The 13,809-nt window shown below is 38.2% G+C and overlaps 2 protein-coding genes across 2 annotated transcripts; one reads left to right on the plus strand and one right to left on the minus strand.

The window, feature by feature from the left end:
- Window positions 1–366: 366 nt before the first annotated feature.
- LOC115414852 (putative transmembrane protein INAFM2) lies at window positions 367–879 on the minus strand. The gene has a single exon (XM_030128216.1). It carries the CDS (start codon window positions 877–879, stop codon window positions 367–369), a length of 513 nt encoding a protein of 170 aa, XP_029984076.1.
- A 2,217-nt stretch (window positions 880–3,096) lies between these two features.
- Window positions 3,097–13,022, plus strand: LOC115414817 (NACHT, LRR and PYD domains-containing protein 3-like). The gene is made up of 8 exons (XM_030128158.1): window positions 3,097–3,330; window positions 6,390–6,446; window positions 7,545–7,830; window positions 8,549–10,349; window positions 10,731–10,904; window positions 11,022–11,195; window positions 11,746–11,792; window positions 11,995–13,022. Exons 1-8 carry the CDS (start codon window positions 3,313–3,315, stop codon window positions 12,525–12,527), a joined length of 3,090 nt encoding a protein of 1,029 aa, XP_029984018.1. The 5' UTR covers window positions 3,097–3,312; the 3' UTR covers window positions 12,528–13,022.
- Window positions 13,023–13,809: the final 787 nt, after the last annotated feature.

Here is a 13,809-nt window from a genome sequence, read left to right on the forward strand (position 1 = left end):
GATGAGATATTTGGATTAGAAATGAGACAAATACACTTGGTCAGATTTAGATTGTTGCAGTGTAAGTGTCCACTGTGATGGCTGATATGGAACTAAAACAACAGAATCCATGAATATACAAGAGAACAGCTGGAGAAGAACTGTCCACTATGCATGAAAGGGTTAATGCAAGAGATGAGGACAATAAACCACATGAACACTAATAATAAAGGTGAAGCCAAAGGTGAGTGTGAGTTTGTGCTGCTCAGTGTTTTCAGGACTTAGGGTCATTTCATATAAGCTGACCCGGGTCCACAGGATCCTGAACTACATGAACCAGAAGTTTCTTCCACCGAAAAGGACAAAAACCATCAGGTCTGGACCTGCTCACTTCTCCTCCATCCCGGACTCAGATCCCTCGGAGCCCGGGTCCCGGTGCGTGGGCAGGTTGGACGGGTCCTCCGCGGTGACTGCAGGCGGCTCAGGGGTGCCGGTGAAGCCCGGTTCGGCCTGAAGTGGACCGGAGTCTGCAGGTCCGGGTCCGGTGGTCTGAGGGTTCACATCGGAACCAGTTTGACCCCCGGTTGTGGAGTCGGTGTGCGGGTCCGTGTGTGTTAAAGCCGACCTGGTCCAGTCTGAGTCACAAAGACCATCCTCACACCTGGTCCGGGTCTGGTTCAGGCCCAGCTCGGTCCGGGTCAGTCCGGATCCGGGGCTGGGTTTCCAGATGAGGCTGTAGTACACGGCCAGGACCACGGCGGCCAGAGACACGGACAGGACGTAGGACACCACGGTGGCCAGTCTGACCCACTTCTGGTTCCGCACCTTCTGGTCCACAACGGAAGTGACAGGTCTACCCCGGACCGGCACTGCGCCCCGACCCCGACTCCAGTTCCGCATGGTGTCCCGGGTCAGTCAGAGCCCAGCACCGCATCTGGTGTGACCTGCATCTGGACCCGCATCTGGACTCCACAAGGTCCACCCAGGAAGTGGACTTTCATAATAAAGGTCTGGAGGGTTCATGTTACATGAAGGAAGGGTTCTGATCAGTTTGTTCATGTCAGTAAAGTATTTTTTAAAAATATTTTATCACATTGTGTATTTTACTCATTTGTTTGTACAGTTGCACTGTTTTAAAGGTGATATATAAATAAATATATATATAAATAAACTTGACCTTGACATGTTTAAGACCGGACAATAGGGTTACAACATCATAAAACATCCTTAAAACCAACTCTGAGAGGAAAAAGATAGATAGATAGATAGATAGATAGATAGATAGATAGATAGATAGATAGATAGATAGATAGATAGATAGATAGATAGATAGATAGATAGATAGAAACAGAAGTGGTAAAAAAATCTGGACAGTATAAGATGCAACAATAAACGGTAACGCGTGAAGTAAAATAGCATTTTTCAGTGGATTCATTCTTTCATTTTTTTGATATTTCCAAAAAATTGTATCTGATTATACTGTTTCAATATCAAAGAAACACAATCTTGAACTAAAAACTGTGTGAATAATATTTTATAATTGTACATGTAAAGAATTAATGTAAAATTCTGTTTCTCAGCTTTTCATCATCATCACCATCATCATCATCATCATCATCATCATCATCATCAGACATGACTGTTCAGAGGCTCAGTGAACATGGAAACACTGTCATTTTCTGCAACACTGACAAGTAATAATAGTCATTGTAGATGCTTGTTCTTATGTTCAGGTAATGATATATTGTACTGAAAAAGTCCGTTTTTCTTCACTTTTCTTTGCTCTGAGTAGTAGGTTGATTAAAAAACAAACAAACAAACAAACAAACAAAAAACAACAACTTTGATACTCATGTCCGTTCAGTGTCTAAAAATGTAGAAAAACTGTGTAGGCCTATTAGCATAAAAAATGCACACTATGGCCTTCATTTTTTGCATGTTTATACAAACAGTCCTGTCTCTCATCTTATTGTCTTATATTATGTGTGTCTGTGTCACATTATTTAAATAGTACCTGACAATATGACAGTATCTGGAATAATATTTTTGATGAAATCACAAGTTTAATGTGGACCGTGAGTCTGTAATAAAGCTTATCTATCTATCTATCTATCTATCTATCTATCTATCTATCTATCTATCTATCTATCTATCTATCTATCTATCTATCTATCTATCTATCTATCTATCAACCTTCTACTCAGAGCAAAGAAAAGTGAAGAAAACGGACTTTTTCAGTACAATATATCATTACCTGAACATAAGAACAAGCATCTACAATGACTATTATTACTTGTCAGTGTTGCAGAAAATGACAGTGTTTCCATGTTCACTGAGCCTCTGAACAGTCATGTCTGATGATGATGATGGTGATGATGAAAAGCTGAGAAACAGAATTTTACATGAATTATTACATGTACCATTATAAAATATTATTCACACAGTTTTCAGTTCAAGATTTTGTTTGTTTGATATTGAAACAGTTTAATAAGATACAATTTTTTGGAAATATCAAAAAATGAAAGAATGAATCCACTGAAAAATGCTATTTTACTTCACGCGTTACTGCTTATTGTTGCATCTTATACTGTCCAGATTTTTTACCACTTCTGTTTTTATCTATCTATCTATCTATCTATCTATCTATCTATCTATCTATCTATCTATCTATCTATCTATCTATCTATCTATCTATCTATCTATCTATCTATCTATCTATCTATCGTTCTATCGTTCTATCTATCGTTCTATCTATCGTTCTATCTATCGTTCTGTATTTTATTATAGTTTCTGTTTATAAATAATCCACATAGCTTTGCAGTTTTAGTCTGATATTTATGATTTCAAGTTGTGTCCAGTCAAATTCATAACAGTATTATATCTTTAGGTGTTTATTTGTACAGGTGTCTGGACAATTTTAAACCATTTCACTAAATCCATCATGTGTTGCTTGATGGATTTATGGTGATGAGAAAGTCAGCATCAATACATTAACCTTCATAGGAGACAAATATGCGGGCCTTTGTCCAGACCGTGGCCTGAATGGGAATCATGCCAATTTCTCTTACGCAAACTTTACGCACCCTTTACGCACGCAGCTCATGTCCCGCCCAACGCAGAAGTGAAAGTTGTCTGGAGCAGTTTCTCCAAAAAAAACATCAGGGGGGACTCTATGACTGTGGACAACCGGACTCACCCTGTAAGACCTGAGAACCGGAGGGAATACGGCATGTGAAGGGGGTCCTCTGTCCAGTCCATTCGGTCTGGAATGAGCCCAAGTCCGACCTGAGTCCTGTCCAGGCCTAGGTCCAAGTACTGGTCCAGGTCCTCACCATGGCCTCCTCGGATTCGGTGAGTTTACCTTGGTGTTTTCAGAGTTTGATTCTTTATTTATTTATTTATTTATTTATTTTAGTTTATTTTTTTAATCGCATCACATTAAAAAATAATCTTCATTGAGCGGATGTGGAGACGTTTGGTTTAAAGGAGGAAGTTCCGACGGAGACGCAGTGAATCCGAATGATGTGAAAAACATCCCAAAAACACTTCAACACCAAACACCAGACAGCTGGAATCCACTTCGAACCATTTTCCAGGTTTTTAATGTTGAAAAAGAGTACATGACTCAAGTACAGGACTCAGTCGGTTAATCATTAAACCACCACAAAATGTCGACCTTGTCCAAACTGAGGGTCGGGGCCCCAAATGGGTCGTGGAGCTGTTTTTATCGGGTCACTCGTTGTCAAGTAAAACCGTGTCAGTGATGCCAGGGGTGTCAAACTCATTTTGGTTCAGGGGCCATATTCAGCTAAATTTCATCTGATGTGGGCCAGACCAGAAAAATAATAACATAATAACCCATAAATAATGACAACTCCGAATTTTTGTCTTTGTTTTAGTGTAAAAAAAAACCCATTAAATTATGAAAATACTTACTTTATAAACTATACAAAAAAAAAAAAAAAACCCTGAAATTTAAATTACAAAACATAAGAAAATTTAGTGCAATTTTAACAATATTATTCCTCAACTTATCATTTCTACATGTGAATTATGGATCAGATCTACAAAGAGACTAAACACTGAGGAACAGGAAGAAAATTGTTAAAATTGTGCTGAATTTTCTTTAGACATTTCAGGTTGTTAATATTTGTTCAGGTTATTCACATTTTAGTGTCACAGGATAGTTTGTAAATGTAAATATTTTCATAATGTGATGTTATTTTTTGCACTAAAAAAAATTAAGTTGTTAATTCTAGATTTTTTTTTAGCTTAATTCAAGATTTTTTTTTTACTTAATTGAAGTTTTTTTTTTTTTGGCTTATTTCAAGATTTTTTGCTAAATTTGAGATTTTTTTTTTTGCTTAATTGGAGATTTTTTTTTTACTTAATTGAAGATTTTTTTTTTTTTTTTGCTTAATTGAAGATTTTTTTTTTTACTTAATTGAAGATTTTTTTTTTATTTTTTTTTTGACTTAATTCAAGATTTTTTCCGTAATTCAAGCTAATTTTTTTTTTTTTTTGCTTGATTCAGTTCAAGATTGTGGAATTTTTGCACTTGGCAAAAACATCCCAGGGGCTGAACTGGACCCTTTGGCGGGCCGCATTTGGTCCCTGGGCCACATGTTTGACACCCCGGTATATGCCTTTATTTTTCATTTTAAAATGTAGAAAGGTTATCTGTGGAAGACTTGTCAAACAGAACAATAAAGTTCATGAAGAGGAGATTTAAGAGAAGACACAAAAAAGTCAAAACAAGAGGAAGTGACACAACAAGATGCAACAAACGGTCATGAAGAGAGGACATGGCTTTGAACCTTGGATATTTGAATACAAGCACCTAGTCTCTTAGATCTTATACTAACTTCTGCATGCCTTATACTGTGGTTGAAAAAGGTTTTTGGACACTCCATTTGTGATCTATTGCATTAAGAGTCACTCTTAAGTTGTTGAACTCTGCCAACCCAGATAGCAAATATTTTGGCAGTATTATGGCATACATTTGGCATTTTTGGCTTTGTTTTGGCATTATGAAAACCTCTAGGCTTAACTATGGTATGATTAAGGTTATCCATAATAGATATGGAGGCACCAGCAAAATATGGCTGAGTTATGGTATATGTCTGGTTAACCAAAAGACTGGGCAGAGAGCGGAATCAAGTATAGGGATGTATGGCATGTTTATGGCAAGCCAGAAGATTGACTAAAGAGCGGCAACATCTTATTCCATATATGGATGTTTTTTGGTTGTGTTTTGGCATATTTCTGTAAAGCCAAAACACTGCGCAAAGAGCAGGAATTTCTACCTAGAAGAAAACCCCACTTCATTTTAAAAGCATGATCAACACAAATTTTGGGTGAATTTTAGCCTCTCTATGGGTCAGTTTTGGCTACTTTTTGGCTGGATTATGGGGATTTGGGGCTTTTCTGGGACAATTATGGCTATATTTTGGAAGTCCACAATTAGTTTTGGGTGAATTTTGGCTTCCTTCTGGTTTGATTTTGGCTTGCCTATTTTGGGCCATTTAGGGCCCATGGATCCGCCCAGAACTTGGCCAAAATGGCATGCCAGTTTTGGGCCAGATTTAAGCTGATTGATGATTTTGCTTTATGATTTTGCTATCTGGGAAGTATTATTCCATTCTCCAAACCCACATGCTCCACTCTGAATCTGTCCTGTTCTGTCGAGGTCAAAACTAGAGGTTCCAGCAAGATAATGAAACACATCCAGGGCATGACATGTTGAAACTGTAAAGAATTCAGTTTTGTTATTTTTCCATGTTAAGTATTTAAAAAAAATAAAAAATCATTTGCATTTTGCACCTTTTGAGACACAAAAAAGATTCTTCCACAAATATTTCATAATATTTGACATTATGTAAAATTTTAAGGATGCTCGCAAACTTTTTTTCCACTACTGTACATCAATGAGAGAAATGCCAAAACATTCCTCTTTTTGATATGTGTGTGATGAACATATGACAGTAAAGTCTCATCACACATTTTAAGATAATGTGCTTTAGTCTTACTAAGTTACAGCCCTGATAGTGATTCAACTAAAGCCCTCTTCATTCAGGACTAGTTTAACCTGTGGACTTTCAGGGATTTACAAATGAACCTCCTTGACTGGGTTTCATTCTGTTTTTTTTCTTTTCTTTTTTTTTTTTTAAACTTGAATTTACTCACATTTTACCTTGATCATGATGTTAAGGTTGGGTTCACCACTTCCAGGTAACTGTTGATATAGAAAAATATCCCCTCTGTAATTGTCATTATGTCATCCATCTCATTGTCTTTTGAGATGTCACTCTTTTGCAGGATGTAAGTCTACTCTTTCAGTGACTATCAAGTAATATCATAACATTCCTTTCCTGAATTTACACCTCGACTTTAATTTTCATCACCTCCAGCCTCCATCATCCTTAACTGGGAAACAAGTTGAACAGATGTCATCACAATTAGAGAGGGTACTTTGATTTTTTTTTTGGTGGAATTTTTCCTTTTAAAATTTACGGACACGGCACATTCACATGGGACTGAGATCATAAATGACCTCCACAGTTAATACAAATCACCAGAGGTCACCAGGTAAACCAGTCCCATGACAGATTATATGAATTCAACTGAAACTTTGATTGTCTAAGTCTCTGCTTCCTGTGACTAGGTCTTTTAAACCAGATCTCTATTTTAACATTTTTACAATAATTAGCTGCTGTGGGAAAGTCTATATGTGGTAGCGTGGACCTGGACCAGTGAGGTCTGGACTCAACCCATTGGGTTTACAATGTTTGGCTAACCCTGAAGACAAATATGATGATGAAGAGGTCATGGCAGTAATTAAAGACATAGATGACAACTTGAAAAAAAGAGAGACTCATAGTTTTGATTTGGAAGAGGCAGTAACAATGTTGACTTAGGAAATGTAAAAAAAAAAAAAAAACACCTGAGAATAAAAACAAAAAAACCCCACATAAATCAGCCCAGATGAGTCAGAGCATACTGTACAGACCATTGTCCTCCAGATGATCTAATAAGTGGTGCCACTGATGCTGTAAAACTGATGGTAAGAACCTCAGATAAATGGTGTTTTGTCAAATCTGTTGTGTCTGGGTGACGCTTGCACAGCGTATGATGGGTGACACTCAACTACCAGTTTCTTAGTTCAAAGTATGTTGTTCCAGACAGAGTCACATTAAATGCACAGAAGAACCAACATGTTACTGTTGAGGCCCAGACACAATGTAAAATATAATGGAAATGTTCCTGAAATGTGTCTGAATTTGGATACTTGCTCAGTTTTCAAGATACTGTTGCACTCATAATTATTCTACCCTCATTGGAAAGTGGGTTTATTGGCCAAATGTATAAACTTTTAGCGTCTTCACTTAACAAATCAAAGAACAGATTCAAGTACTTCAATACAATATGGTGTCTCCAAATGTATCATAAAATACCACTTTGAATGACTATGACAAGCACGCCTGAGGTAAAAAAAAAAAAAAAAAATCAAGGGCTTCCCTTTTGTTTTATTTGATGATTCATTCATATGTTTTGGACTGTTGCAGGGAGGACAGATGGTGACACCTAGAAAGATCCTGTTAGACACTTTGGATGATTTGGGAGCTGAAGACTTTGAAAAGTTCAAGTGGCTTCTGCAGGACAAGACACTGTTGAAAGGCTTCAAACTAATCCGACTATGTCAGCTGGAGAATGCAAACAGAATCGACACACTGAATCAGCTGCTGAAAACCTACAGTTTATACACTGTTAGAGTCATCAGAATTATTTTGGTGGCGATAAACAGGAATGATCTTGAGCAGGAATTGTCAAAATTGTCCTTTGAGCCCGAAGGTAAGTCACAGACTTATTCATCATGTAGCACTTAAGGATTTTGTTAGGATTATTAAAATGAAAATTGTAACAAAAAATAAGAATGCACTTATTTTATTGTGGTATCCAAACATCTATAAAGTCCCAGAGATTGATCCATCTGAACCATTTGACAAAACACTGGACATGGGAGTCAGGAAGGGCTGAACAACAGAAGACATCACCAGTCAAACATTAGGCAGCTGGACCTGACAGTGATTGTTGTGACTTACAAAAGAACCCATAGTTCATGAGCACATTTTTACAGTAACCAAGTGAATGTAGGCTACATGATTTCAATATTAAGCAAAACATGTAATTATATGTATATGTGAGTAGTGTACTAGTGAAACGACTCAAACATCAGCAATAGCTCTGTTGTCACGACTTTCAAGACAAATTTACAAAAGTGAGTGGTTTGAACTCTATGTTCTTAGAAAGCCGACATTGCTTGTCGTCAGGTGCAAACATTACACAATGCATTTTACCAGTACATAACGTACAATTAATGGATAGTTAGCAAAAAGGTGTCAAAGTTTATATTGAATATGTGAAGCTAATTTCAGTTACACAATAGACCAAGCAGCCATGCTTCCATGCAACTACTAGTTTTTTTGTTTTCATGTCATTAAAGCTGAAGCAATATTCTCTCATTGGTTTGATGATTTTAAGCTCTTTTATGTATGTTTTATTTGCCCAGAGATTCTTGCCCAGTGCCAGACAAAACTCAAATCCAGAGTGACAAATATGTTTCAGTCTGTGTTTGAGGGGATCAGAAAAGCAGGAAATAAAAATATCAAAAGAAAATTCAAGGAGATTTACACAGATCTCTACGTCACAGTGGAAAAAACTGAAGAAGACGATAAGAAGCATGAGGTCATACAGATTGAAACAGCATCCAGGAAAACAGACACTCAAGACACAATCATCACCTGTAGAGACATCTTTAAAGGCTCAACTAACACTGGTGAGCCAATCAGAAAAGTTCTGACCAAAGGAGTGGCTGGCATTGGGAAAACAGTCTTAACACAGAAGTTCAGTCTGGACTGGGCTGAAGACGAAGCCAACCAGGACATACAGTTCACATTTCCATTTACTTTCAGAGAGCTGAATGTGCTGAAAGAGAAAAAGCTCAGCTTGGTAGACCTGATTCACCATTTCTTTTCTGAAATTGAAGAGGCAGGAATCTGCATCTTTGAAGACTTCCGGATTTTGTTCATCTTTGACGGTCTAGATGAGTGTCGACTTCATCTGGACTTTGAAAACACCACCATCATGACTGATGTTGCAGAGTCCGCCTCAGTGGATATGCTGCTGATAAACCTCATCAAAGGGAACCTGATTCCCTCTGCTCGCCTTTGGATAACTACAAGACCTGCAGCAGCCAGTCAGATTCCTGCTGACTGTTTTGACTTGGTGACAGAGGTCAGAGGGTTCACTGACCCTCAGAAGGAGGAATACTTCAAGAAGAGATTCAGCGATGAAGAACAGGCCAATGCAATCATCTCCCACATCAAGAAATCTTCAAGCCTCCACATCATGTGCGACATCCCAATCTTCTGCTGGATCACTGCTAAAGTTCTGGAGCATGTGTTGAAAACGTCAAATGGAGGAGAGCTGCCCAAGACCCTGACTGAGATGTACATCCACTTCCTGGTGGTTCAGGCCAAACTGAAGAGTATGAAGTATGATGGAAGATCAGAGAAAGATTCACACTGGAGCTCAGAGACCATGGAGATGATTGTGTCTCTGGCAAAACTGGCTTTTGAGCAGCTGCAGAAAGGAAACCTGATCTTCTATGAATCAGACCTGACAGAGTGTGGCATTGATATCAGATCAGCCTCAGTCTACTCAGGAGTGTTCACAGAAGTCTTTAAAGAGGAGAAAGGGATGTATGAAAACATCATGTTTTGCTTCATCCATCTGAGCGTTCAGGAGTTTCTAGCTGCTCTTCACGTCCATCAGACCTTCATCAACACTGGAGTTAATCTGCTGTCAGAAAAAACATGGTGGTCTAAACTATTTGGAGGCAAACCTACATTAACCTATCTCCTCCAGATTGCTGTGGACAAGGCCTTACAGAGTCCAAATGGACATCTGGACTTGTTCCTCCGATTCCTCATGGGTCTTTCATGTCAGACCAATCAGAATCTCCTACGAGGTCTGCTGACACAGACAGGAGGTAGCTCAGAGACCAATCAGAAGACAGTTGAGTACATCAAGAAGAAGATCAGTGAGAATGTGTCTATAGAGAGCAAGATTAATCTGTTCCACTGTCTGAATGAACTGAATGATTTTTCTCTGATGAATGAGCTTCAATGGTTCATGAATTCAGCAAGTCTCTTCTCAGATAAACTATCTCCTGCTCAGTGGTCAGCTCTGGCCTACATCTTACTGTCATCATCTAAAGATCTGGATGTGTTTGACTTAAAGAAATACTATCCATCAGAGGAGACTCTTCTGAGGCTGATGCCAGTGGTAAAAGCCTCCAACAAAGCTCTGTGAGTATTGATAGTGTTTAATGGCAACATGATATCATGAAATTGCGTAAATATACACTCCACTTTGAATTGGCGTGTTATCTGTATGCATTATAAGCATTCCACATGTATGTTCACACCACATCAAATACCATGCACTAAGGATTAGGTTTAGCGGTTACGGATATGTGAACTGGAGATTTTGGAATAAATTCATTCATGATCAAATGCCGTTGAATAACACACAAAAGGACAAAAATGCATAAGTATAGCACGCCAAATGCCATAAGAACTGGTGTGACTTACAATGTGATTTCATGAGATCAGTCTCTTAATGGAGATCATTTTAATATACTACAGTATTTTTTAAAAGCATAAAATAATCTTTATTTTTGTCTCCAGGCTGGACCACTGTAGTCTGTCAGAGAGAAGCTGTGAAGCTTTGTCCTCAGTTCTCAGCTCCCAGTCCTCCAAACTCAGAGAGCTTGATCTGAGTAACAATGATCTTCAGGATTCAGGAATGAAGTTACTTTCTACTGGACTGAGGAGTCTTAACTGTACACTGGAGACTCTCAGGTCAGAATGTAGTGCTTTCCTAATTATTGTTTCTACTTGTCTTCAAATGTAGTTCCAGTAAATTAATTAAACAGCTGAAGGAAATTTTTTGTAGTACCAACCTTTTCTTATTTCCAGATTGTCAGGCTGTCTGGTTACAAAGGAAGGCTGTTCTGCTCTGGTCTCAGCTCTAAAGTCCAATCCCACCCATCTAAGAGAACTAGACCTAAGCTATAATCATCTAGGAGAATCAGGAGTGAAGCTTCTCTCTGTTCAACTGGAGGATCCACAGTGGAGACTGGACACACTCAGGTATTACCTCCCTCCCTCCCTCCCTCCCTCTTTGTTATTTCATCTGCAGTTGTCCATATTGACTAGTGAAAAATACTGAGGGTGTATTGGCTAATTTCATCCAACTTTTACCAATGCAAATGCATGTTGACTTGTGTGAGCTCACCCAATGATACCTAAACTGTTGACATTGATGATTTATCATCAGTACAATGAATGAAGATGAGGGAATACAGCACCAAAATTCCAATGTCCACTGTTCAATTTGAAGAACGAGGTCACACAATCAACATCCAATTGCATTAACATTTGCGTCACCTGATCTGAGTGGGCTGGTCATGGCAAGCAGCCACAGTAACCTGGCCAGCACTGAGTTAACCACAGGAACTCAGGAAAGGGTGAAGTTGACCAGTTTAAATGTAGGCTACAGCAAATTCAATGCAACCTGCAGGAAGTATTAGTGGGTTACATGCTTGCTTGCTAGTTACGAGGTATCACAAACCTGTTGCATAGCAAAATAACAGGATTCATGTCTGATAGAAAATCAGTCTGAGTGTGTTTCCTTCTCCAGAGTGGAACCTGGAGGACCAAAGTGGTTGATACCTGGTATGAAGAAGTGTAAGTGTGGATTTAATTTGATCTATATCAACATAGGACATTGTCAACTTTATACAGAGTCTAGTTGTGGTATTTATTTACTTAAATATTGCAATCAGCAGAATTAGTCATTTTTCCGCATTACCTATGTGTTGTTAATCTGAATGTACAAAGAATAAATTCATTAGATGTCTCAGATGACATTTTGTTTTCTCTTAATCAGATTATTGTGAACTCACACTGGATCCAAACACTGTATCAACAAACCTTGAACTTTCTGACAACAACAGGAAGGTGAAAATTCAAAGGACTGACGATCAAAGATATCCTGATCATCCAGACAGATTTGACAGGTATTCTCAGCTGCTGTGTTCAACTGGTTTGACTGGTCGCCAATACTGTGAGGTGGAGAGGACAGGACGGGTTCGCATCACAGTGACTTACAAAGGAATCAGAAGGAAAGGAGGCGGTAACGACTGTCAACTTGGAGGAAACGAGAAGTCCTGGGGTCTAGAATGCTCTCATATGGGTTATTATGTCTGTCACAAGGACATGTATCATCAACTCAATCGCTACCCCACCTCCCTCTCCTCTGGAAGGGAAGCGGTGTATGTGGACTTTCCTGCTGGATCTCTATCTTTCTTCAGAGTTTCTTCTGATGAACTGATTCACCTCTACACCTTCAACATCGCATTCACTGAACCAGTATACGTTGGGTTTTGGTTAATGTCTCATGATGCTTCGGTGTCTGTTTAATGTGGAACACACCTGATATTAACATCAACTTCACATCTACAAACAAACTGATGATGTGCTCTGTATAGCTCCTAATTAAATGGAGTTTACTTTGATTCTACATGTCTGTTATGTTGTACAGTATATCCTATGATATGATAATGATTTTGATCAGTGATGCTATTCTGATCACCACCATGGCACGTCACTATGCCTGAATTGTCGTGGATTTTACTGCCCAAAGGTGGAAACAGAAATAAAAGTGCCATCATGGATGTGTCTGAAGAATAAAGCCTAAAGATTACTAATCAGTAATGAAGCCTGAAAAAAGAATTTGCTTAGTTGAAAGTTTTATTGATTTCTTGGTAATTTTCTTTGATATTGATTCTGTTATATTCTTCAGTTTACAAGCCAGTAATGTTTCTATTCCATACATACTTTGATATTATTTTTATGGTTATTATTGTCATATTTGTGTTTACCTTGATTTAAAATGAATAAAATATAAAGACACAAGTTTGAGTTTTTGTGGGGTTTTTTTCCCGGACAGGTAACCCTGAAGGCGACTGAAAGTATGGATCACTGTACTTCTGTTTCCATGTCCACCTAATCTGTACCTGACAACTTATTTATGATAAATACTACTTCCTGTCACCAGTAAGTAACTTACTAGAGCTTCAGGAAAACAAATAGTCACGTTACTTTTTTCATTCCAGCAGTCACCTAGGATTTGCCCTCGCTCATTGGAATTAGCTATGCTAATATTTTTAGCATAGAACCATTTTATGTAGAGCCTGTTAGCATAGTGGCTCTTAAAATAGAGACTGTAAGCACTAAGTTCATTAGGATGGGAGACTATTAGCTATCCCAACTTCTTTTATCCCCATTTGTATGGAGCCCAGTAGCCTGGAGCCATTTAGTACAGCACCTGCTGTATAAGCCTAAGATGAAGGCCTAATATCAAGATGCCTGTTAGTACAGAACCTGTTAACATGGTGTCATAAACAAAACTAGATTTTATCTTTTGGCCCTTCATCATGAATCTGTATGTTTTGGTCAGAAAATGGTATTAAAAACAACATGCGGATAGATATTAGCTCTTAAAACATTACAAACATCTCCACCCAGAAAAATTGGATGTGATCTTTACAGAGTATTTTTTTTTTAGTTTTGCTTTTCATGGCAAAAAAAAATGGAGGGAAAATTAAACAATGGTTTGATTTCAACCTACATATTTTGTAAAATAAAAGAATAAAACCTATAATAAACTGAAGTCCTGCTTATGGAGCAGCAGGACTTCTGG

Source organism: Sphaeramia orbicularis, chromosome 24 (assembly GCF_902148855.1).
Source record: "Sphaeramia orbicularis chromosome 24, fSphaOr1.1, whole genome shotgun sequence".
In the NCBI taxonomy this organism is placed as follows: Eukaryota; Metazoa; Chordata; class Actinopteri; order Kurtiformes; family Apogonidae; genus Sphaeramia; species Sphaeramia orbicularis.

Excerpts from the sequence above, each read along its gene's own strand:
- LOC115414852 (XM_030128216.1), bottom strand. The coding sequence starts at position 879 with ATGCGGAACTGGAGTCGGGGTCGGGGCGCAGTGCCGGTCCGGGGTAGA.
- LOC115414817 (XM_030128158.1), top strand. Across the intron at positions 6,447-7,544 it reads TGTCATCACAATTAGAGAGG|GGAGGACAGATGGTGACACC; the intron begins GTACTTTGATTT and ends GGACTGTTGCAG. Across the intron at positions 11,196-11,745 it reads TGGAGACTGGACACACTCAG|AGTGGAACCTGGAGGACCAA; the intron begins GTATTACCTCCC and ends TTCCTTCTCCAG.